Source organism: Cervus canadensis, chromosome 17 (assembly GCF_019320065.1).
Source record: "Cervus canadensis isolate Bull #8, Minnesota chromosome 17, ASM1932006v1, whole genome shotgun sequence".
NCBI lineage: Eukaryota > Metazoa > Chordata > Mammalia > Artiodactyla > Cervidae > Cervus > Cervus canadensis.
In genome coordinates, this window is record NC_057402.1 from 14,700,003 (window position 1) to 14,725,110 (window position 25,108).

A 25,108-nucleotide genomic window follows, 5' to 3' on the forward strand; every position below is an offset into this window, starting at 1 on the left:
AGCAAACCTATCAGCATACAAGAGCTCTGACTGGGTTCCATATATAAAAATTTAATTAAGGCAGGTTTCTATTTAAAGAAAACAAGCATGTGTTCACTGCTGAAATTCCAAGTCTTAATCATAAAAGACAATGTATTTACACACAGATCAAAAGTAAAGAGGTTTTTTTTTACCCTAAAGAAGGAAAAAAAGACTACCCTAATTTATATATATAATTTCGAGTAACATCTATTAACCAAAAAAATCAATTATAATTATGTAAACTTACCTGATACCAGGCACTATAATTATACGCAGCTTGATTTGCCTGCAAATCACCATCAATCATCTGTGTAGATGATGAAGTTGTATCTTCTGTGTGTGCTTTCTTTTCCTCTGGTTCTTCTGATCTAAATAAAAGGTAAAAATGGAAACTTTCAGAACTCCCATAGATAAGTACTTTAACAAATGGACGAATGTCACCTTTGTATAAAGCTGAAGTTCTTGGTCACACTGTTTTATATGATTTCAAATCATGAAAAAAGTAAATTACCACAATATAAAGGTAATAATTATTTTTAAAGGGATTTCCACTATGAACTGTTTTTTTAAGCTTCCTTTCCTGATTCAGCAGGAAGTTACATACCCGTTTTCTGCTTTTCTTTTTAAAGAATCCTGCTCTTTTAGGAGTGTTTGATGTTCATCATAAGCATTCAAAAGCCTGTGAGGGAAGGAGAAACAATCCACTGGAATACACAGAAGCCAAACTTAAAACTTTTCTAGGTTTTCAAGTTAATTCCACTCAGGGAAACAAAAGCAAGTAGAAATGAACATTGTTTAGGAAAAAAAACAAGCGGACAAACCTAGCCCTAAATACCTTTTCTATTTGCTTGCCTTGCACTTTCCTTCTCCGTCCATGTGGTTCAAAGGAGGCTTCAGAGATATAGGCCTGGCCAATTACCTTACTAGATGTCTCTGACCAATAACTGGTTCAGAGGTGATCACATGACCCAAAACAGGATCAGTAAGTCCCAGGATTTTTGACAGATACTGAAGAAGTGCCTGTTCTCTGCACTACAGTGGGCTAGAGCTTGAGGGGACGCTGGTCAAGACCTGTGTGTTTATCATTTTTAACACATGGGAAGGGCCTAAGGAGCTATATCACACGACAAAGACAGCGACCTTGACACTGTTTTTGTCTAGCACAACCTTGAATTCTGACAGTTTTATAATTCGTGTACTTCTGAAATCTAATTTAACAATGCTTACTAAAGACACCTGCCACCAGTTAGGATAAAGTATATTTAAACTTTGGCTATGTGATAAACTGAATGAGAACTAAAAATTTCAAAATACTTAATAATCATTGATTAAAAAGATAATTTTTAATAAAAAATTTTAATGGGCTATGTATTACAGGTTTCACCTGGAACTTACAACTTCAAAAACAATGTCACTTGAAGCAAAACTGACTTTAAAATCAATGATTTTGTAATTTTCTTTTTCCTTTTTTTGAGCACTGACTGCTAACCCAGACTGAACACCAGGGAATCACTTTTTAAATATTTTTTAGAAATACAAAGATGGCCTTATTAAGGTAAATATAAACCTGAACACAGGTTTCTCTGAAAGAGAATACAGAGATTAAAATTTCTCTGAAAATGACCTTGATATTTATATGCATGTTCAACTTCCCTGAACAGCCTGCATATGTACACATTTAGTAGCTATTACCAGTGACATTTGGAGAAGGGAACAGCAACCCACTCCAGTATTCGTGCCTGGAGAATATCATGGACAGGGGAGCCTGGTGGACTATGGTCCAAGGGGTCACAAAGACTTGGACATGACTAAGTGACTAACAGGAATGGTATGGACCTGTTAGAAGCAGAAGATACTAAGAGGTGGCAAGAATACACAGAAGAACTATAAAGAAGAGATCTTCACGACCCAGATAATCATGATGCTATGATCACTGACCTAGAGCCAGACATCCTGGAATGCGAAGTGGGCCTTAGGAAGCATCACTACAAACAAAGCTAGTGGAGGTGATGGAATTCCAGTTGAGCTATTTCAAATCCTAAAAGTTGATGCTGTGAATGTGCTGCACTCAATATGCCAGCACATTTGGAAAACTCAGCAGTGGCCACAGGATTGGAAAAGGTCAGTTTCATTACAATCCCAAAGAAAGGCAATGCCAAAGAATGTTCAAACTACCGCACAATTGCACTCATCTCACATGCTAGCAAAGTAATGCTCAAAATTCTCCAAGCTAGGCTTCAACAGTACGTGAACTGTGAACTTCCAGATGTTCAAGCTGGATTTAGAAAAGGCAGAAAGAACCAGAGATCAAACTTCCAACATCCGTTGGATCATCGAAAAAGTAAGAGAATTCCAGAAGAATATCTATTTCTGCTTCATTGACTATTCCAAAGCCTTTGATTGTGTGGATCACAACAAACTGTGGAAAATTCTTAGAGAGGTGGGAATACCAGACCACACCTGACCTGCCTCCTGAGAAATCTGTACACAGGCCAAGAAGCAACAGCTGAAACTGGACATGGAGCAACAGACTGGTTCCAAATCGGGAAAGGAGTACGTCAAGGCTGTATACTGTCACCCTGCTTATTTAACTTATATGCAGAGTACATCATGTGAAATGCTGGACTGGATGAAGCACAGGCTGCAATCAAGACTGCTGGGAGAAATATCAATAACTTCAGATATGCAAATGACACAACACTTATGGCAGAAAAAGAAGAACACCTCTTGATGAAAGTGAAAGGAGAGTGAAAAAGTTAGCTTAAAACTCAACATTCAGAAAACTAAGATCATGGCATCTGGTCCCATCACTTCATGGCAAATAGATGGGGAAACAGTGAAAACAGATTTTTTTTCCTTGGGCTCCAAAATCACTTCAGATGGTGGCTGCAGTCATGAAATTAAAAGATGCTTGCTCCTTGGAAAAATTATGACCAACCTAGATAGCATATTAAAGAGCAGAGACATTACTTTGCCAACAAAGGTCCGTCTCGACAAAGTTATAGTTTTTCCAGTAGGTAAGTATGGATGTGAGACCATAAAGTATGGATGTGGATCATAAAGAAAGCTGAGTGCCGAAGAATTGATGCTTTTGAACTGTGGTGTTGGAGAAGATTCTTGAGAGTCCCTTGGACTGCAAGGAGATCCAACCAGTCCATCCTGAAGGACATAAGTCCTGGGTGTTCATTGGAAGGACTGATGCTGAAGCTCTAATACTTTGGCCACCTGATGCGAAGATCTGACTCATTTGAAAAGATCCTGATGCTGGGAAAGATTAAAGGCAGGAGGAGAAGGGGATGACAGGATGAGATGGTTGGATAGCATCACCGACTCAATAGATGTGAGTTTGAGTAACCTCTGGGAGTTGGTGATGGACAGGGAGGCCTAGTGTGCTGTAGTGCATGGGGTTGCAAAGAGTCGGACACCACTGAGCAACTGAACTGAACTGAGCGAGTAAAACACACATACAACTTCCTTAAGACATTTAACAACTTGTGGGTTGGCAACGAGACACTCAATATTCATTTGAGAGAATCTGGAAACTGAGGAATACAAAATATTAAGAGCTAGGATTTAAGCCTGTATTTGTCTGACTTGAACATTAATTCTTATTAATTCATTACAGTTATATTTAAATATCTAAGCAGCTCATTTTCCATATCATTTCTTTTTAAAATTTCATATACAACAGACCTGATACTCAGACCCTCCACAATTCTATTCGCAAGGGCCTAACTGGCATCTCAGATTTGTCTCTGTATTACTGCCAAATTTAAATGTCATTTCATCTCAGTCAAAACTCTTAACTGCTTCCTACTGTCAACCATGTACCACATGTGCTCTGAACTCAGTCTAGCTTTCAAGACAGCACATTTAGCATCAAGCTTTCACTGCTTCATAAAACCCTCCAATCCAATGTAAAAGATGTTACTTTTACATGAACTTTCATTTGCTTTCACCACTTATAGCCTCTCCTAAGTTTGTCAGCTGAGCACTGAGGAATTGATGCTTTTGAACTGTGGTGCTGGTGAAGACTCTCGAGAGTCCCTTGGACTGCAAGGGGATCAAACCAGTCCATCCTAAAGGAAATCAGTCCTGAATATTCACTGGAAGGACTGATGCTGAAGCTTCAATGCTTTGGCCACCTGATGTGAAGAGCTGATTCACTGGAGGAGACTCTGATGCTGGGAAAGATAGAAGGCAGGAGGAGACAGGGACGACAGAGGACTAGATGGTTCGATGGCATCACTGATTCAATGGAGATGAGTTTGTGCAAACTGCATGAGACGGTGGACAGGGAGGTCTGGTGTGCTGCAGTCCATGGAGTTGCAGAGTCGGACATGACTGAGCGACTGAACAAAGCTTATCAGAATCCAGTAACAACTAAATGAAACCCCACCTCTTCTGTGAAAGTTGCCAAATCGCTTCTGTTCCAAAGAGATCACAGCCTTCTTAATAGCTATATACTACCTCACATACATACATCTATCACCATACCATCCACCTAGATTAAAAGATGGAATTACATATGCCATTTCTTTTGTATACTTTCTTCAGTGCAAAACAAACAAAGACACATATAGGTATCTTCTTAACCATCACATAAGGTGGTTAAGAACATAGGCCCTGTAGTAGGTTCTAATCCCAGCTGCACAAATAGCTAACTGACCTTGGAAAAACTGCCTAATCTCTCTTTAGCCTCTTTGTCTATAAAGAGAACAGTACCTTTTCCCCTCCTTATAGACTGTCAATGTGTTTCACATTAGGTAATTATAAAACATTTAATATGCCAAGCACATATATACAACTGTATTAAAAGGTAACTCATGTTAAATATTTTTAGTTTAATTAAAATCTTACTCAGCCATCAAAAATGTTTACACACTTGCCTAACAGGAATTAGGGTATTTCTATACTAGAATCAGGTAAGAAAGGAATGGCAGCAATGTTCTCATCAGTATTTCTACTCTCTATTTTGCAAATTTAAATCTTAAACTTGTCCTTTTCGCTAGGGGAAACTCTTACCACCCTTATCTTTTAGCTTGTTACAATACATGAAAATTAGGTCATTAAGCATGATCTTAGCACCACACTCATTCTTCTCCAACCTGAGATTGCATTCCTATTCCAGATTAACCACATACAGCCTTGGTGACCTATATATCAAATGTTTCTGTGTTTCACGGTTCACTCCTTCACTCGCTCTCTTTCTCACAGAATTCCTGCTTCCTGCCTTCTCTCATTTGCTCATTGTTTAAAATTACCACGCTAAAATTCTGAAAATAGTTTTGAAGGAAAGACAAACCATATGTCCTCTTATTAAGCACATAAACGTTTTCAAAATTGAATTTATCCCCATATATATACCTAAGGAAAAAAGGAACCTAGGAAACATTTAAAATTTAACAATATACTACTTTGTACTCATCATCAAAGTCCCATCCAAAATAATCAATGTTCTTTTACTATTCAAATAGATAATATATAATTAAGATCTTACTTATTAACATCTGAACCAAAATCTTCAAGAAATTCCACTTTTCTCTGAGAAAATGTAATTCTCATTTTAATAGGTAATGAACCATGTATAGCTTTGTCAAAACAATTTAGGATATTTTCTTCATTTTGTTTGAGGTCACCACTATATTCCATTTCAAGTAAATTGAGGTATAACTTTGTGTTCTCCTGTGTAAAAAGCAGTACCAATTAATCATATATTCCTAAGATATTTTGATTAGACCATAGATATTTAAAATGCCTTAATGTTCATGTCTCAACTTAAAAAATTCAATACTGAAAATTGTATTAACATGTAACTCATGTTAAATATTTTCAACATACATATAAACAGGTTAAAAAAACTAACACACACATTGGTAGATAGAATCTTCTAAACTATGCATATTGTTAAATGCCAATAAATTAAAATCCTATATCCTGTTTAGTGTGCTTGACCTACCACAACAAATATGAAGTAAAACACTAAAAAATGATCTCTACATGCCCCAGTAATCTAAATCTTCACAACCACAGATGATCATCCTCAACTGCAGCTGGAAGCAAACCTGTTATAAACCTGGGTGCTAAACAGACACGGTATTTGCTGAAAATCTAAAAAATGAGAAATTTCCCAGGCACTGTCTTTTGGCATTAATTGATATATAAAAGGAAATAATTTATATACTTTACATAAGAGGAGAATAATCTCACTGCTACATGTGCTACAGTGTAGGCAATTACCATGCCTTTGTTTATAGTTTCTCCCAGGCCCTCTAATCTACTTAATAATCGGTAAATTTGCCATAAAATTTCTGAATGTGGAGAAAATGGAAAGTGTAAACAATATTAGCCATAGTTTTAATCCAATAATGTTAATTTTCTCAATGTTTTAATGCATAATAATGTGAAAAATTTTTGAAAGAACGGCAACATCAGTTTAGAGGGACTGTTGTCTTCACTTAGTAATAAAATATATTACATACAGACCAAATCTTTCATCATAGTTGCCAAAATGAAAAAACAACCAAGAAAGACCAATTTTTTTTTTTTTTAATGGAAGATACTCTAATAAAAAACAAATACATACTTTGTCTCTTTCAATAGCTTCCAAAAGCACCTTTCTTGATTTTGGAAGGTTTTTTTGTATTTTGAAAAGATGTCGGGCTAGTTTGATAGCATAAAATGATGATTCGTTATTTGATTTGGCATTCTTAATGGCTTCCTGAAGCAAACGTTCAGCTTCTTCCATATTTCCATGACGTCGTTCTAAGCTTACTCTTCTCAAACGAACCATTGCCAATCCTAGAACACATTCTTCAAATGTTCTCAAGATATTCCTGGCTTCATTAATATTACCTAGAAATAGTAATTAAATGTTTGTGCTTTTGATTAAACTTAGGAAACATCCTTTATGCCATGTATTGGCAAATAACAGCCCACAGGCTAAATCCAGTCATCTGATCATTTTTTTTTTTTTTTTAATGGAAAATAGTCATGCTCATTTGTCTATGCATTTTCTATGGCTATTTTGAGGCTACCATGGCTGAGTTGTTAGGAAAGAGACCATATAGCCTGCAAAGCCAAAATAATTACCATCTGGCCCTTCATAGAAAAAGTTTACCTGACCTCTGCTTTACACCAGTTCCCGAGACTCAGTTCCTATATCTTTATCCCAAAGTAACTTAAATCCCAAAATTTCAACTGAATTTCCTCATTCTTACCCTGCTGTTCCTCAAAAGCTGCCCAAAGCATATGCACCATGGGTTTCTTTGGGAGATGAATAGTGCAAGCTCTGCTGAAGACATGCCTCACTCCTTCAATGCTATGATTTTCCATGTACTTGGCATACTACATACAGAAACAGAGGAAATACTGAATAATTTACAGTTGAACAAGCCATTAAATATGTGACAGAACGATAAAATTCTATTTTTAAACCCATTCAGCACCTTTATTGAACCACTAGACTAGTTTCTGTAAGGAAGGACGGAGAGGCAACGAGGTTGGCATATGCAGCAGTCAAATCTGGTTGCAAGCAGACCATCTCCTAATGCAACAGATATAGTTATATGAACAACATTCAACAGAAGTACAAAAAAGGTTAGTCACTAGATCAATGTTTATAATATATTCAAGTTTCAGACCATATAATTTTCTTACCTTAATCCAAAACTCCTCATAGAGGGCACATGATATGACACATCTTTCAAAGAGAACTACAACTCGTTCATGAGTCCCATTTTCAATTTCAAATTCTAAGTATTCTTTCCAGTTTTTCAGTTGCGCCTTTTCCAATGGTTTCACATGAAAATATGGTCTTTTAATCTGTAATAGAAGCATGGCATAACAATGAAAGTAAACCACCACCAAAACATGCATTACTACAGTAATGCAAATTGTTTCAATTATAAATATAATAATGAACCAGAAAAGTTTAATCACCACATCTCATGATTAAAAAGATTTTTAAAGTTAAAATCCCTTTAATTACTTAGGTTTTATAAATTGAAGGAACAAAATTATTTTCCAATTATCCAGTCATTTTAAGAGAACTACACAATTTTATGTTCAGAAAATTTTATTCTTTGCTGAGTATTTTAGAACTCAACAATTATACAAGAGTAACGGAAAGCAGATCAGTGTCCATCACAGATGAATGGATAAAGTGATGTGGTATATATATATATATATATATACAGACACACATCAATGGAATACTACTCAGCCATAAAAAAGAATGAAATAATGCCATTTTCTGCAACACAGATGTAACTAGACTATCATACTTAGTGAAAGTCAGAATGATAAAGACAAATACTATGTCCTATCACCTATATGTGGAATCTAAAAAAAAAAGTGAATATTAAAAAAAAAAAAAAAAAGGCAGATAAGCAGTTGCCTGGGGCTGAGTCAGGTGGTTACTGACTTGACAAGGAGCCAAAGGGGCCCTTTTGAGGTGACAGGACAGTCCCATAAGCTGACTGTTGTGATAATCACAACGCTTGTCAAATGCCATTTTACTAGCCAATCACAAAAAAAATAACAACACATACTACATGACTCCATTCATATAAAAGGCCAGAACAGGGAAATCTATAGAATAGAAGTAGGTTAGTGGTACCTTAGAGTTGGTAGTAGGGAAGAGTAAGCAGGTGAGGGGTAAAAGCTAAAGAGTTTTTCAAGAATGATGAAAATGTCCTAAAATTAACATTAATTAAATGTTCTAAAATTATCTGTAGGTACATATCTGTGACTATATTAACAACTACTGAAGTGTACACTTTAGTACATGTGAATTACATCTCAATAAAATGCTTAAAGAAATAAAAGCCCTCATTTTACTCTATTTAAAATAGGTATATTTTGTTATATTACATGAAATGACTCAATGAAGTTGATTTTAGAAACTGAATTGTAATAAAATGGTTCAGATTAAACAGGTAACTTGCAATTCAAATAAATCTGAATATTTCTAAAGTTGATAACAGAAAATTGATAATGGCAGCCATAAATGCAACAAACATTACTTAAACAAGTGAAAATAAAAAGCAGAGACATCACTCAAAACTAAAAGAAAAATACATTATTCCTATCTGTATTTTGAAGCCTATTAACGACAACAACAAAAAAGCAAAACACTTACACCTTCTTCAAATGTCCACCTTTTACTAACTTCATGCTCATTATAATTAAACATTTCTTGATGAATTTCAATGATTCTGTGTCTCATATTTTCTATTTCTGTAATAAGCTTGGGAAGAAAAGAATGTAAACATGTAAGTTACATACTAAAATTTTAAAATATCACTGCTTACATTTAAGTATTATCCACACTTTAATCTTAGTGATGGGTTTCTGTTATCAATTATGTGCAAAGTACAATTAATGATACTGAAATTAGTAACAGATTTTCATAATAAACCACTTTTTTATATGCCTTAAAAAAAAACAACAGGTCTAGTACATCACAACATAGGTGAAATTATCCTTTTACACTAATTTAGTTTCAGGTGTCTCTTAGTAAAACAGATCATCTGCTTTAAATCTATATTTAAACCACACTAGCTAAAGAATTCCTGGAGAAGGCAATGGCACCCCACTCCAGCACTCTTGCCTGGAAAACCCCATGGACGGAGGAGCCTGGAAGGCTGCAGTCCATGCGGTTGCTAAGAGTCGGACGCGACTGAGCGACTTCACTTTCACTTTTCACTTTCATGCACTGGAGGAGGAAATGGCAACCCACTCCAGTGTTCTTGCCTGGAGAATCCCAGGGACGGGGGAGCCTGGTGGGCTGCTGTCTATGGGGTCGCACAGTCAGACACAACTGAAGCGACTTAGCAGCAGCAGCAGCTAAAGAATTCCTACCTGCCTTAATCAGAAATTAATTTTATAAGAGCTACAAATCATACCACACATGCAGTCAAGGAACATAAACTCTATAGTTTCTCACACATGGAAATTTTTTTTTTAGTAAGTCTGGTTACCTTTGCTGGATCAGTTATGTCTTCTATTCCTGATGGCAGATCATCACCAGGAGGACCATCATCACCACTATGCCCATTTACAGAAGCTAATTCCCTTCTCAGCTGAATAAACTGTTCACCAGTTAGAAGATCTCTAGGCAAATTATTCTGGACATGGTCTTTAAATCTAATGGAAGACAATAAAAATACAAGCTCTATATATAAAGCATAACTTTAGATCCCACATTACATTTCTACTTACACATTTTTCTTTCAAAGGAACTCTGACTTAAAACAAAACAAAAAAACCCCACACCTTTTCTCCTCCTTTTCTATAGTAATAACCTACACCACTTGATAAAACAATGTACAGACATCTTCATTTCCTTCCTGCCTTTGCAATGGAATGATGAAGGCAAGTCATACACTGAAATCCTACTTTTGTCCATTACTAATTATTTGACTTAAAGGAAGTTTTTCCCTTCTCTGTTAGTTTTCTCATCTGTAAAATTAAACAAGCAATCCATATCTAAATAATAAATGATTACTTATAAATGAGCAACAAATTTTGCAGTTCCTTTGGAACTCACCTCCCACTTACTCCTGAATTCATGTGTCTATGCCAAATACTCCAATGAAACTGCCCTAATTAAAGTCACCAAGTACCCCATATAAGAAAAATTAAATGGATACTTATTGGCTCTGAGTTACTATCTTCCTGGTTTTCCTCCAAGTCTCTGACTGCTCCTTGATCTCCTTTGAGGGGTCCCCATTCCAGTCTGCCCCTAAATACTAGTATGCCCAAGGATTCTGCTCTACATTTAGTTGTCATATGTTTTTATATACTTTCTGGCCAATGTTATTAATATAGCTTGAAATAATAAGCATATTATGATGACTTTTACAACTCTAGCTTAAGCCTAAATTGAAAAAAAATGTTATTCGCTCAGTTGGGATCTTTGTGTGTCCGACATTTTGCGACTGTAGCCCATCAGGCTCCTCTGTCCATGGAATTCTCCACGCAAGAATACTGGAGCGGGAAGCCATTCCCTTTTCCAGGGGATCTTCCCAACTCAGGGATCAAACCTGGGTCTCCTACATTGCAGGCAGATTCTTTACCATTTGAGCCATCAGGAAAGCCCAAACCTTTCCCCTAAACTTCAGATTCACTTGCCAACACTCTGCATAAAGAAATACAGATTTTAAGCAAAGACTGTTTTGAAAAACATGTAATTTCATTTATCTACACATACTAGTTTATATATACACACATACATACAAATTTTAATCAAACACACAAAGCTGAGGAGCTAAAATATCTACACCATCTTAAATTGGAACCTTATATACATGTCTTCAAGTGTATCACTTTCATCCACAAATCAACACCCTCAGGCATTTCTAATCTTGATATTGTCAACCGCTAAGTTTCCCAATCTCTTCCACCTACCTTATTTCTTACATTCCATTGGATACCAGGTCCAATTTAGTCTACCTTCTAAATATGGCTCCATGCCCTCATTATTTACCAAAATAAACATAAACCTGTGTCCTGATATCATCTCCTCCCACTCCCACCTCAATACTGCTATCAAAAATATTAAAAAATAAACATGAAAAAATAGTAAACAGGATCATATCCCATCCTCATCCCCAAAATCACTTCAATGTTTACCCTGCATTCAGACTAAAATCCAGTCTCCATGAAGTCTTTCATATTTTGACCTAGCCTCTGACCCAGGCCTGCATCTTCAACCTAATTCTCAGAGATGGTTGTACATGTACCGTAACTTTTGGATCTCCCCCAAAGTTTTTTAAAACTAATGTAGGCTACTGATACATGGATTTTAAAACTTCCATAGGGACCACCCTGGCAGTCCATGGGTTAAGACTCTGCACTTCTAATGCAGGGGCCATAGGTTTGATCCCTGGTCAGAGAACTAAGATGCCGCATGCCACAAGGTACAGCAAAAAAAAAAAAAACTTTTACAAACATATGTAAATAACATCGGAAATTAATTTAAATTTTGCAAAATCAACGAATACAGAGGCTTAACTTGATATATTTTATCACCAGGAGGAAAAAAATATAGATTGCCTTATTTAAAAAAAATTTTAAATGAGGAAGTAACTCTCAAATGTGTAGTATGAAAATAAACAATTCTCATATATTAACATTAAAAATTGTCAATATATAGATAAGAAACTTAAAATAAGGTAAGACTGAAAATAAATTTTAAAACAGTTGCCATGTTATATTAGAAACTTCTTTCACATGGTGATAACATATGCATAATATGTTTTCATTAGCTTTTTCTACTATAAAGCTAATTTATTCTATTATTAGAATGGCTGAGTGCCTAATACATATGGAACTGTTTTCCTACGTATTAAGGATGAGTATTTTTCAGTCGCTAAGTTGTGTCTGCCTCTTTGTGACCCCATGCATTGCAGCACTCCAGGCTTCCCTATCCTTCACTATTTCTTGAAGCTTGCTCACACTCATGTCCACTGAGTCAGTGATGCCATCCCAACCATCTGATCCTCTGCCTCCCCCTTCTCCTCCTGCCCTCAATCCTTCCCAGCATTAGGGGTTTTTCCAAAGATAAAAAGAATTAAAAAGCCTCAGAAAATGACAGACATGTAGAGGATACAGGAGACGTAAATTCAAAGGTGTGTTATTAGTGCTAAGAAAAATGAAATAAATGTAGGTAGAGTGCTGGCACAAATGATAAAACAGTTCTGTTTAGGTGAACTGGAAGAAGTGTCATAGAGAAAACATTAAGCTATATGGGTCCTGAGGAATGAGTTCACCAGATAAATGAAAAGTGGAAAAGGTATTACAATCATAAAAGTATAAATCAACACTGCCCATTGGGAAATTATCAGTACTTAGGTTTGTCTAGAGCTTAGGAACTACCAGGGACTGAGCCTGAGGAGTTAGATCATACCATAAAAGTATTCACGCTAGGGGGATTTTAAATTAGATGTTTTCTTAGAGATAATGTTCAGTGTATAACCAATGTACAAGCCTACACAATAGAATTATTTGTATTACAGCACTTAGAACACTTCTTAGCACATGCTTCCTCTTCTACACTTGTCAGTAACTTAAGGGCCAAGTCAATGCACACATATCTTCTACAGGCCTTTATTCCTTCAAATTAAATGCATATGATCTGGTACACAGCAAGTGCTAAATAGGGAAAGTATATCTGACAGAAGAAACCATTTCAACAGTTATTAAAGCAGTTAGTCAAGGGAATTAGTTTATTTACATAAACCATAAGATTTACTGATACAAATACTATTTATCAGTCTGGTATACTCATAAGGAAAGTGGTTCTCATTAAGTAAAAAAGACTAGATTAAAAAGTAGTATGTAAAACGCAACCCACTAAATCTCTGTTATAAGTATACATGCATTTTAAAAACCCAGTGAAATATTCATTAAAAAAAAAAAAAGATTTAGAAAACTACACCAAGAACTTTGGGGCCATGCTGTCTAAGTTCCAATCAGCTTTCAAGCACTTACTAACTCTGTAATCTTATGCAAATATTTTAATCTTTCCTTACCTCTACTTTCATAAAATGTAGAAAATACCAGTATGATACCTCCAAGGTTTATTGTGAGGATTAAAAGTTATAAGGCACTCAGAATACTGTCTGTATAACTGCTTCTTAAGTCTTATTTTTTCTCATTCACCAACAATAAAATTATAATCATAGGTTTTACCTATACTTTAGACCCTAGAAGAATTGATTTATGAAAGGAAACTGCTTTGTCCCAGAAGACTTTTAAAATCTCTTTTTAAAGGTTTAAAAAAAAATTAAAAATATTTAACTTTTAAAATTTGACCAACAAATATTCACCAAGAATTTCCAGATGCCAATCCTTGTGTTAATCTCTTTCAGCAAGTATCTTCCTAGATCATTTATACCCTAGAAACCTGCACACCTCCTCTCAACTTCATGAAAAAAAAAAAAAAAAGAGATGGCATATTCAGACCCACGTTTCCTATTTCTAACGTGGGTCTGCAGAGATTTAGCAAATTGATCCACAGTTATCTACAAATGCTTCATGAAGTTTTCTACTTTTTTAGTAAAGAAAATTTCAGAAAATCACTTACTTAAGAAGTACCTAAGTACAGGTTCTACCACAATCCTAGTTATAAAAATTATGACAAAAATATAGACAATATGGCACTTAAGAAGAGCAAACATTTATCAACACAGTCCTCATACTTCCTTGTTCAGAAAGACTGAGTCTCTATCAGTGGGATACTTGAATACATGAAACAGAACATGCAAATCACAGTACACAGAAATAGTTGTTTTATACAGTGCTCATTAAAATGAAATGATACCAATCATAACAGATTATCATAGTAGAAAATTAAACTGAAATAATTTTTGATTGTTTGAATATAAATAGGACTTACCTACAAAAAATACATTCTTCACTGTATGAATCACAAGAATGTACCTTGAGTAAATTATTACATTTCAAATAAACTTCTATTATGTGCTATATACTGAGTTAACCATAAGAATAATAAAGCTTAGATTATTTTCACTACTCTGAAATATCCTAAACAAAAGAGAGAAGTCCTGCTGTTTCCTCATCTATAAAACAGATCAAGGGAACCTTATAACTAAAACCAGTGAAGTTCATAAACTATATTGAAAATATCAAAATTTTAAAGTGTATATAAACTGTGATTATTGAACAAAATAAATCTGTTTGCATCTAATAGAATCTTACATTTCAAGAGAATAATTATCCTCAATATTAGAAATAATTACCTGAGTAATCACAAAAAAATTTCAATGATCTGATTTTTCCACCCACCTCTGAAAATGATGACTATATAGCTGTGTTGGAATACCAAGAATACGATCATATATAGCTGTCACTTCTCTCAGGTCTCCCTGTTCGTTTTCCCAGTTTATGTACATCTCCCACAGTCTGTCCGATCGGAAATCTGTTCCCGCAGCTAGAACAGCATGCTCAAACGTTCTGAAAAATTAAATTACCTCTGCGTTATCTTTCCAAGATAAAATCACTTTAAATATATTATTTCTGCATTTTGCAATATATAAAAGTATCAAATCAGTAAGTCATACATTTGAAATTAATATAATTTATATGTCAATTATATCTCAATTTTAAAAACAAAATATTTCTAAATTTTAGAAGATAATGCTAAATTCAAAATTACACGCAACTTTACAAGTACAGATTAAAAGAAGGAAAAATAGACAAGTGTGTATGACAGCTGCTTAAAAAAAGGGAAAATATAAAGGGAATAGATAAATGTACTTTTATGTAGCTGTATATTATTTTATATGCTATAAATTTGCAATGCAAGTTACACTACAAACATGTAAGAGTGACAGAGCAGACACTAAAATACTCACTAAACTTGAAATGTATGTTGAATAGATTCCTCTAGGGCAAAAGACAAAGTGACAAAATTTATCTTAAGAAACAGTTTTCTGACAAAGCACCTCTCCAACGAGGGGGCCCAGCTGCCTCTTTGGGTAATGAGAAATATACATATACTTTAAAACTCAAAATTCTCTCCTGATTCTAAAATTCCACAATTAAAGTTTACTAAAAAGTCCTTCATTTTAAAATATTTACGCTCATTTCAAGAGATTTCTGTAAGCAATTTTAATCACAGGATTTGATACCTCAATGGGATAAAATTTTAGATACATATTTTCAAAATAAATATTATAATCAAGAGGGATTTTTAACAGTATAGAACTATACTACCTAAAGTAATCTAAAACTAAACAGAATCCCAATCAAAGCACTAAGAATTAGGTGGAACAGAGAAAACAAATTCTAACATTCATCTAACACATAAAAATACAAAATATTTTTCTAAAAGGATAAAGAAGCAGGCTTCTTCCTGAAAGGTCTCCAAGGAAACCAGGAAGCTACAGAAATTAAAGGCACAACACTGACCCAGTATCATCAAAATGAATTAATAAAACAGTTCTCAAGAAAATAAACCCATATACATGTGACAATTTAGAATATGATAAAAAAGTATTTGTATTTTAAATCCATACAGAAAAAAATAAGCCAATGAAGAAAAGACAGTTCAACAAATGGGAGAAAAAAAAAATGTTAATCTCTGATTCACAAAAGACACAAACTAAGGTTAATCTGTCTCACAAAAGGTACAAACTAAGAATCAGATAAATGAAGGACAGAAAAAAAAAAGTCTACAAAAACAATTAATAGAAAACTCACGATTTATATATTCTTGTCAAGACAGGCACAAAACTCAGAAAGTAATAAAAGACTGAAAACTGAACCATGTTAAGAAAAAAAACAAACACCTCTACATGATATAAATACCCAATGGAAAATGCTTTAAGGCCCTGAGGAAGTATTACTTTCAACTCAAAATTCTACACCCCACGGGGTTCATCACCTGGATGTTCCAGATACACAGATTAAAAATTTTTTTTCATTCCAAACATCCTTTATCAGGAAGTTATGGAATTCACTCCTCTAAAGGTATGCAAGAACCAAGAAAGAACAGAATCTAATCAATAAACTAGTAAACAGAATTTAGAAGGTAAAGACATCTCCTAGGATGATGGTAATGAGGAAACCTGTAAACAGCTGCCACACAAAAGACTCAGAATAGAACCACCAGTGCACATTACAGAAGAGGGGGTCCCAGGAGGGTATCTCCAAGGGGCCAGGGTAGAATTTACAGATCTCAGAACAAAATTCTCTTTCTATAATTTTCAGATTAAGTAGAATAACACAATACATGCATTTTTTTACTTTCAAAAAAATAACTTACACAGATAGCATTTGTAATTGTGGAAAGTATTAGTATTGACTACTGAAAGTAGCTGCTGGAAGGGGTAGAAAATTTTAAGTGTTCCAAGAAAGCCAGGCAAATGGAAAAAGAGGCAGAGGTAAGAGAAGGGGTAATCAAAGGAAAAACAAAAAGCTATGAAACCTATCCATATAAGAAAGATGAGGAATGGGAAGACAGGATATAAATGAACTAAAAATTCTCATATACCATAACAGAATGATAATATCTACAGTTAGTGAAAGAGAAGCAGAAAGCAGTAGAGTGCTATTGCTATCAACATGTTGGAAAATAATAGAAGAAAGAGCTAAAATATCTGAAGAGAGGTGAAGGGACCACTTTTTGTTACAAGTAGTTTAATATTAACTGTCTAAACTATATGCACATACTTTGATAAAAATAAAAACCAAAAATACATTTTAAACTCCTATAATCAGCAATAAGGACAATTCCAAAGTAAAATAATCAAATCATATAAACAGGCAATGTGAAAATGGCTTATATAGATAGCATCTGAAAAGATGGTAAACCAAGATATGTAAACCAAGAAACCTAGAGATACGTGAATTCAGATAATGAAACACTACAGGAGGTTAAAAAAAAATATGCCATGACTGGGAAAATGACTACCCTCACACACCACAACAGTTTAAAGCTGGTACCACTGTACATTTGATAAATGTAGCTGTGTATTTCCTTTGACACAAGTTCCATTTCTATAGTGCTCTACATAAATACTGACTTAAAAAGAGATGTTCACTACAGCACTATTTCCTATAAAGATCTGGTTAAATAAAATACACTACCTTGATACTATAAGGTTAAAAAATGGTAGGGAGCAAGTCTAGAACACTATTAAAAAAAAAAAAAAGACAAATATGTATAATGGTATACACACATATATATGTATATCTATGTGTCATTTACTATGAAGGGAGATGGACTGGAGACGTAAGAAAACAGGATATGGAATGGTGGAGGACTTTATTATGTATATTTTTTAATAATCATGCGTAAGTTTACTAGGGTATTTTTTTATAGTGAAAAAGAAGTATACGAAAGTTAAACTTTCAGTTTAGCATTGACAAATAGTTCTACTATCAATATCAGAAAACCTGACTTATTTATGTCTTTAAATACTTATTTTCACATACCCTCGTACAGTACTGTTCGTCTCAGGATCACCAGGGTCCAGTGTTTCTTTTAAGAAGTTTATGTAATGTATCCAAAGGTCAACACTCAGAGGTATTGCCTGAAGTCCCCGGCGATACACCTAAGAAGAAAACAACAAACTGTACTTCAAATATTTAATTATGTCTTAACAGAGAGGCAACACTGTGTTATCCGGTGAACCTTAGAAATACTAATTACTGGAATTTTGTTTAAATAATCTACCATTACCATTTGGGTGGAGGTTGGATAGAACATGGCAATGTTCTGATCCCCACGTGCAGAGTCTTGATCTTCAAAGCGCAGCAGTCCCTGCATTCTGACCGGGCTGTGTGGGCAGGCTTTGGGTTACAGACCATAGGGCACAGACCCATTAGAGCATCAATGACAGCGTCTGACCAAAAATGCAATAAGACGTAGCAAATGTGACTAGCAAACCAACTATATTGTTTGGAAAATGAGAAACAAATGTAAGTGAGAGAAAAGCCCTGCCCTACTTGTTAAGCTGCAGTGTAATACAGAGGCTTGCACTGCAAAGCTTGACAAACTGTAGAGGTTTAACGCACCTGCCAACAAAGAGAGAAAATATTAGCTACAAATGCCACAAGAGTGACAAATGCAAATAAAATACCCTATAAAATCGTTTGACCACAAATCGTAGGTACTGCCAGCCAAAAAAAAAAAAAAAAAAGTCTTTGCTTTGTTATTATTTGGCTTACAGTACCTAATGGAGATAATTTTATTCAGTAATGTACGCACCTCATCTGATTGTTTAATGTTGTCATGTCGCTTTTCAAGGTCTGCATACTTTTTCCAATAACCATAGCAATACGGATAGTGTATGAAAAATTTGTCAAATGCTTTCCTGGCAGCCATCAAGTGATTCTGATGAAAATAAAACAAAGTGTTTAAACATCTTGAAAATTTCTGTCACAAAAGCATTTATTATTCTCTCTAATGTACAGGCATACCTCAGAAGTATTGCGGGTTTGATTTCAGACCACTGTTACAAAATGTGTATCACAATAAAACAGGTCATGCAATTTTTTTTGTTTCCAAGTGCACATAAAAATTCTGTTTATATTCTACTGTAGTCTACTAAGTACACAATAGTATTATGTCTAAAAAAGGCAACATACATACCTTAAACTACTTTATTGCTAAGAATTGCCAAAACAACTATAAAACAGTAATATCAAATACCACTGATCACAGATGACTATAACAAATAATGAAAAAGTCTGAAATATGGTAAAAAATATCAAACATGTGAACAAGACAGGAAGTGAGCAAACACTGTTGGAAAAACAGCACCAACAGACCTTCTCAATGCAGGATTGCCACAAACCTTTGTGAAAAATGTAGTATCTATGAAGTTCAATAAAATAAAGTGCAATAAAATGAGGTATGCCTGTATTATCTCAAATAAAATAAAACGGCAGGCTTAAAAACTATACACTCGACAGCTTTGAAACAGAAGGAACTCATTCTGTCAAACAGCAGGGTAATTTTTTTTTAATTTTAGCAATTTTATACACATATACGTACACACACCAGTCTTTACAAACATTAGAATTTGATTATAATACTTTCTATAATGTACAAATGCCACGATAGCTATTTTTTGAAGCTAAAATACATATAATTTAGTCAACTTAATCTGAAAATTATAAAAGAGGCAACTTCAGTCACAAAACAATAAGGCTTAGTCTGATAGTAGTTGTTTAATCTAATCCCATTGAAATCATTACTAACCTCCTGTTCTACATACTGAAGCAAATATACCCAGCCTGTAAAATCCTGAGGATTACTTTCTACAGTTTTCCAAAACTTTTCATATTCTGGAGGGAAATTCGCTTCTGTTTCTGTCACTGGAAGGTCCACAGTACTTGCTATTTCATTTTCCTCCGTAGCTGTGTTCACACTAGGAGATCCGTCGGGTGACTGCTCCATTTCTGTAACATTCATAATCTCAGTACTAAAGTCAGCAGGCTGCTCTACCACTGCCTCTGAACTGCTGCCTATGCTGCCGTTACTGGGATTTCTGTACTCCTCCATGTGAGAGTTTTGCATAGCTGTTTATTTCGCCTTCAGTTAATGATCTGTGGAAACAAAGAGAAACGTCTTCCAAATGTTTATCTGGCATTATCAAAGCCATCTTTTAAAAGCCTAAATTAGCTATTAAAAGAACACATTAACTTGATTCTTGAACTCTCCTGTACATCATAATCAGGTTTAACAGTTTTTACATTATAAATCAAATTCTGTAACATATAAATGTTCCAAAATTCTGCCACTTATTGTTGGCTGAGCAAAAACTAGTTCTTTGATCTATAAAACAACTGAATATTGTGCTAGCTCCCTAAAGAAGCAACCATACTGAATTCAATGCTTGAATTCAATGCTTCTCAGCTAGCTAAGAATCTAAAATTTAATGTAGGAATTCTATCCTGCTACCAATCCTGACAAACAGCAACATTTTTAATATCTATCCTGGAGACTACAGGTAAAACTAATAAAACATACTGTGATAATGGACCTAAATGTTCCAGGGGGAAATGCATAACATAGCTCAAGGCAGATTTTTAGAAAAGAGAAGGTTAATACTGTTGAAATATATTTATAATTTTTAATTCTAGAAGACTTTATTATAGAAGACATATATTATTTAAAAAAATTAAAGAGTGACTTTTAAAGTGATTAAATATTATTAAAAACATATTCATGAGAGAATTCCTTGGCAGCCCAGTGCTCTCACTGCAGGGGCCCTGGGTTTGATCCCTGGTTGGGGGACTTAGATCCCACAAGCCAGGCAGCCAGAAGAAAAAAACAAAAAAAGCACAAAACACTGTACTTATGAAAGTTTTACCACCTGGATAGTTACTTTGTAAAATCTTTTAAATTATGTCATCTTACAGTTAAAGCCATAAAATAATAAAGAATTATTATTTTTTCACAATTCACTTCATCTCTTCCACTAACAGTTTAAATGGAACCTGACTCATTAAATTATATGGCATGTCTTTTTTTAAAATTAGGGATTATTCTCAAAACTAAACAGACCATAAAAAAAAAATAAATAAATAAACAGACCATAAAATTGATTTACTCCTAAACTACACTCTGAATACATAAGTAGTTAACACAGTACAATATAATTTAAAAGAGGATTAAGGCTTTAAAGGTAGTAATTCAAAGAAAGAAATCCAAGTGACCAATAAACATATGAAAGGACTGTAGCTTTGCTAATAAAGCTGTAAATTAAACAATGAGATATCAAATTGGCAACAATTAAAAAGATCTATCTGGAGGACATTCATGGAAAATATACCAAATGGCAATTGTGCATATTTTATGTTAGATAAATAATCAGTCAAAAAGCATTTGATTAAAAGCATTCCCTGGAACACTGTATTACAGCGAAAAGAGATGGCAGTATTAAATACACTGCTTTAATAAATGCCATATCTGTACAATGAAATAATACAAGAAATATGTGCACCTGTGTTAACAGAGAAAGATATCTACTACATGTATATTATATAGATGCTACACACAGATCTGTAAGAATTTATACCAAATAAAATACACTAAAAAATATTAGTTGGTGTTAATGGTTGTTCTCCCTATATAACTGGGCTGATGCTTGTTTTTGTTCAGCGCGGCAATATACCTAACCCTGTGTAAGGATTATGAGACTGAAAAGACATCTGCTGTAGAGCTCTTGTAAAGATTTTGCTTTTTTGACAAAAAAGACAGTCAGCAAATAGTATTGGTTCTACCACTTTATTCTTACCTTGCATGTGAACATATCTGAAACAACCGATATTAACAAGTCAAAAGAACTGGCCAGAAAAATGAAGAAATGCCAGCCCCGACATCATCAAACTGCTAACATGCCAACTTTATACGGCAACAGAAAATAAGTCCCTATTTGCTTAAACTATTATCAATAAATGGATTTTTCTATTACTTTCAGAAAAGTACATTCCTAACTAACCCACAAACAATGCATGAGAATGTTCCATTTTTCCATCTCTCCCCGTTAGCACTAGGTATCAAGAAGCTTAATTTTTGCTCATCTGATTAAAAATGAAAAACAGAAAGTAGTACCTTATTTTGATGTGCATTTCTTTGACTACAAGGAGGTTGAATTTCTATGTTCTTATTTTTCTTAAATGCTACTTCACATCCTCAGTCCATATTATCCATATATTCTTTGTGTGTGTGTGGAGGGCATCTTTTAGATTGTCATGGAGATTTGAACTCCAGATTTTAAAATGCAGTATGATGGAACTGGAGGAATCAACCTGCCTGACTTCAAGCTCTACTACAAAGCCACAGTCTTCAAGACAGTATGGTATTGGCACAAAGACAGAAATTAGATCAATGGAACAAAGTAGAAAGCCCAGAGATAAATCCACGTACCTATGGACACCTTATCTTTGACAAAGGAGGCAAGGATATGCAATGGAAAAAAGACAACCTCTTTAACAAGTGGTGCTGGGAAAACTGGTCAACCACTTGTAAAAGAATGAAACTAGAACACTTTCTAACACCATACACAAAAATAAACTCAAAATGGATTAAAGATCTAAATGTAAGACCAGAAACTATAAAACTCCTAAAGAACATAGGCAAAAAACACTCTCCAACATAAATCACAGCAAGATCCTCTATGACCCACCTCCCAGAATATTGGAAATAAAAGCAAAAATAAACAAATGGGACCTAATTAAACTTAAAAGCTTTTGCACAACAAAGGAAACTATAAGCAAGGTGAAAAGACAGCCTTCAGAATGGGAGAAAATAATAGCAAATGAAGAAACAGACAAAGGATTAATCTCAAAAATATACAAGCAACTCCTGAAGCTCAATTCCAGAAAAATAAATGACCCAATCAAAAAATGGGCCAAAGAACTAAACAGACATTTCTCCAAAGAAGACATACAGATGGCTAACAAACACATGAAAAGATGCTCAACATCACTCATTATCAGAGAAATGCAAATCAAAACCACAATGAGGTACCATTACACGCCAGTCAGGATGGCTGCTATCCAAAAGTCTACAAGCAATAAATGCTGGAGAGGGTGTGGAGAAAAGGGAACCCTCTTACACTGTTGGTAGGAATGCAAACTAGTACAGCCGCTATGGAGAACAGTGTGGAGATTTCTTAAAAAACTGGAAATAGAACTGCCATATGACCCAGCAATCCCACTCCTGGGCATACGCACCGAGGAAACCAGATCTGAAAGAGACACGTGCACCCCAATGTTCATCACAGCACTGTTTATAATAGCCAGGACATGGAAGCAACCTAGATGCCCATCAGCAGATGAATGGATAAGGAAGCTGTGGTACATATACACCATGGAATATTACTCAGCCATTAAAAAGAATACATCTGAATCAGTTCTAATGAGATGGATAAAACTGCAGCCCATTATACAGAGTGAAGAAAGCCAAAAAGATAAACATCAATACAGTATACTAACGCAAAAATATGGAATTTAAAAAAATGGTAATGATAACCCTATGCGCAAGACAGAAAAACAGAGATGTACAGAACAGACTTTTGGACTCTATGGGAAAAGGCTAGGGTAGGATGATTTGAGAGAACAGCATCGAAACATGTATATTATTACCAAGTGTGAAATAGATCGCCAGTCCAGGTTGGATGCGTGAGACAAGTGCTCGGGGCTGGTGCACTGGGACAACCCAGAGGGATGGGATGGGGAGGGAGGTGGGAGGAGGGTTCAGGATGGGGAGCACATGTAGATCCATGGCTGATTCATGTCAATGTATGGCAAAAACAACTACAATATTGTAAAGTAATTAGCCTCCAAGTAATAAAAATAAATGGGAAAAAAATAAAAAAAAATAAATAAATAAAATAAAATGCAGTACGATTATATTGCATTTCAAAATGCAGTATGAAGCAAAATTTCCCCCCAAAAAGGATAAATTTAAAATTTATTTAAAAATGCAGTATGAAGCAAAATTTTTCCCAAAAAAAGGATAAATTTAAAATGTTAAATCAAGTGAATCTGAGGCTGAACGCCACTGAAAGAATTAGTTATCACCAGGTAACTCCGGGGAGTATTTTTTTAAAAGGAGGTAGAGAAGGGGTGAAGACAAAGGGAAGTGGAGAGAGGTCGGGTGAGGACAGAAAGTTTCCACTACCTGATGCATATACAGCACTATACTACATTCCTTGCAGAAAATACACAGATAGTTTTCATTCTAAGGCTTATGAACTAGTTGGAAAGAGATCAAAAACATGCAAAGCAATTATATAAAATTTCAAATGAAACAAGTCAAAATTTAGAGAAATCTACTGAAAACCATAGGCATCTAGCAAAACTTTATGAAACACAGAATTTAGTCTTCACTTTGAAAAGCTATAGCTTTTAGAACAACAGAAAAAAATGATAAATTATTCCTAAACAGGAAATAGCCCACTTGACAGAACAACCTTTCTTATTAACAGCAGACAAGAAGATGGAAATTAGGAATGGTTCCAAGACAAGGAGATAAGACTGATCAGAATGAAGAGGGCCTGCATTGGGAAAGTGAAATACAAGTAAGCAGGGTAGAACAAGAGGAATTTGAGAAAAAATAATAAACAGCAAATCTAGAAAAAACAGTTTCCTTCTACTGAATTGCTGACTATTGTCATAAACTTTTCCAGGTTTACCATTTTTGATCCTAGGAAAAGGCACAGAAGCTTTTCAACTTACTTTGGTCTCTTTTGTCCCCTACATTAAAGACAAGACACTACTGAAGATTAATTTTCCAGACATAAATTAGTCATTATTTTGTGTTTTTTTATTTCAAAGCATACTGCCAAAACAAACAAAAAAAGATTGTTTGTTGATACATTCTGAGTCATTTACTACCTGCCCTATTCTAATTGCATACTTAAGTGGGACGTAAGTTTTTTTCTGGAATCAGCAAGTTTACCACACCCCTGCATCATCACAGACTATCAGTTACTCCACACCCTGCAATTATAGTGTTACAAAAATTAAGAACATCAGCCTTATCCTCAGGGAGATCATTTTTCTGATTACTTCAAAAATCACAAGACCAAAAGAAAAA

At 34.7% G+C, this 25,108-nt stretch overlaps 1 protein-coding gene and 1 non-coding gene across 6 annotated transcripts in view; both read right to left on the minus strand.

Annotated features, from left to right (window-relative positions):
- PRPF39 (pre-mRNA processing factor 39) overlaps positions 1 to 25,108 on the minus strand; it is a 35,234-nt gene that overhangs the window by 754 nt on the left and 9,372 nt on the right. The window contains exons 1-13 of one of the 5 annotated variants that reach the window (XM_043490261.1): positions 19,760 to 19,782; positions 18,502 to 18,889; positions 18,236 to 18,398; positions 17,989 to 18,107; positions 14,836 to 15,003; positions 10,005 to 10,170; positions 9,164 to 9,271; positions 7,681 to 7,845; positions 7,242 to 7,368; positions 6,608 to 6,876; positions 5,522 to 5,706; positions 626 to 700; positions 269 to 389 (exon numbers count right to left, since the gene is read on the minus strand). In XM_043490261.1, the coding sequence (XP_043346196.1) occupies positions 269 to 389; positions 626 to 700; positions 5,522 to 5,706; positions 6,608 to 6,876; positions 7,242 to 7,368; positions 7,681 to 7,845; positions 9,164 to 9,271; positions 10,005 to 10,170; positions 14,836 to 15,003; positions 17,989 to 18,107; positions 18,236 to 18,322 (1,590 nt within the window). In that variant the 5' untranslated portion in view covers positions 18,323 to 18,398; positions 18,502 to 18,889; positions 19,760 to 19,782. Of the gene's footprint in view, positions 1 to 268; positions 390 to 625; positions 701 to 5,521; positions 5,707 to 6,607; positions 6,877 to 7,241; positions 7,369 to 7,680; positions 7,846 to 9,163; positions 9,272 to 10,004; positions 10,171 to 14,835; positions 15,004 to 17,988; positions 18,108 to 18,235; positions 18,890 to 19,759; positions 20,107 to 25,108 lie in introns of those variants that run through there. The other 4 variants (XM_043490262.1, XM_043490259.1, XM_043490263.1 and 1 more) reach the window with 4 other exon arrangements.
- Positions 6,445 to 6,530, minus strand: LOC122419917. The gene has a single exon (XR_006263123.1). It is a non-coding gene; the product is annotated as a small nucleolar RNA SNORD127 (small nucleolar RNA).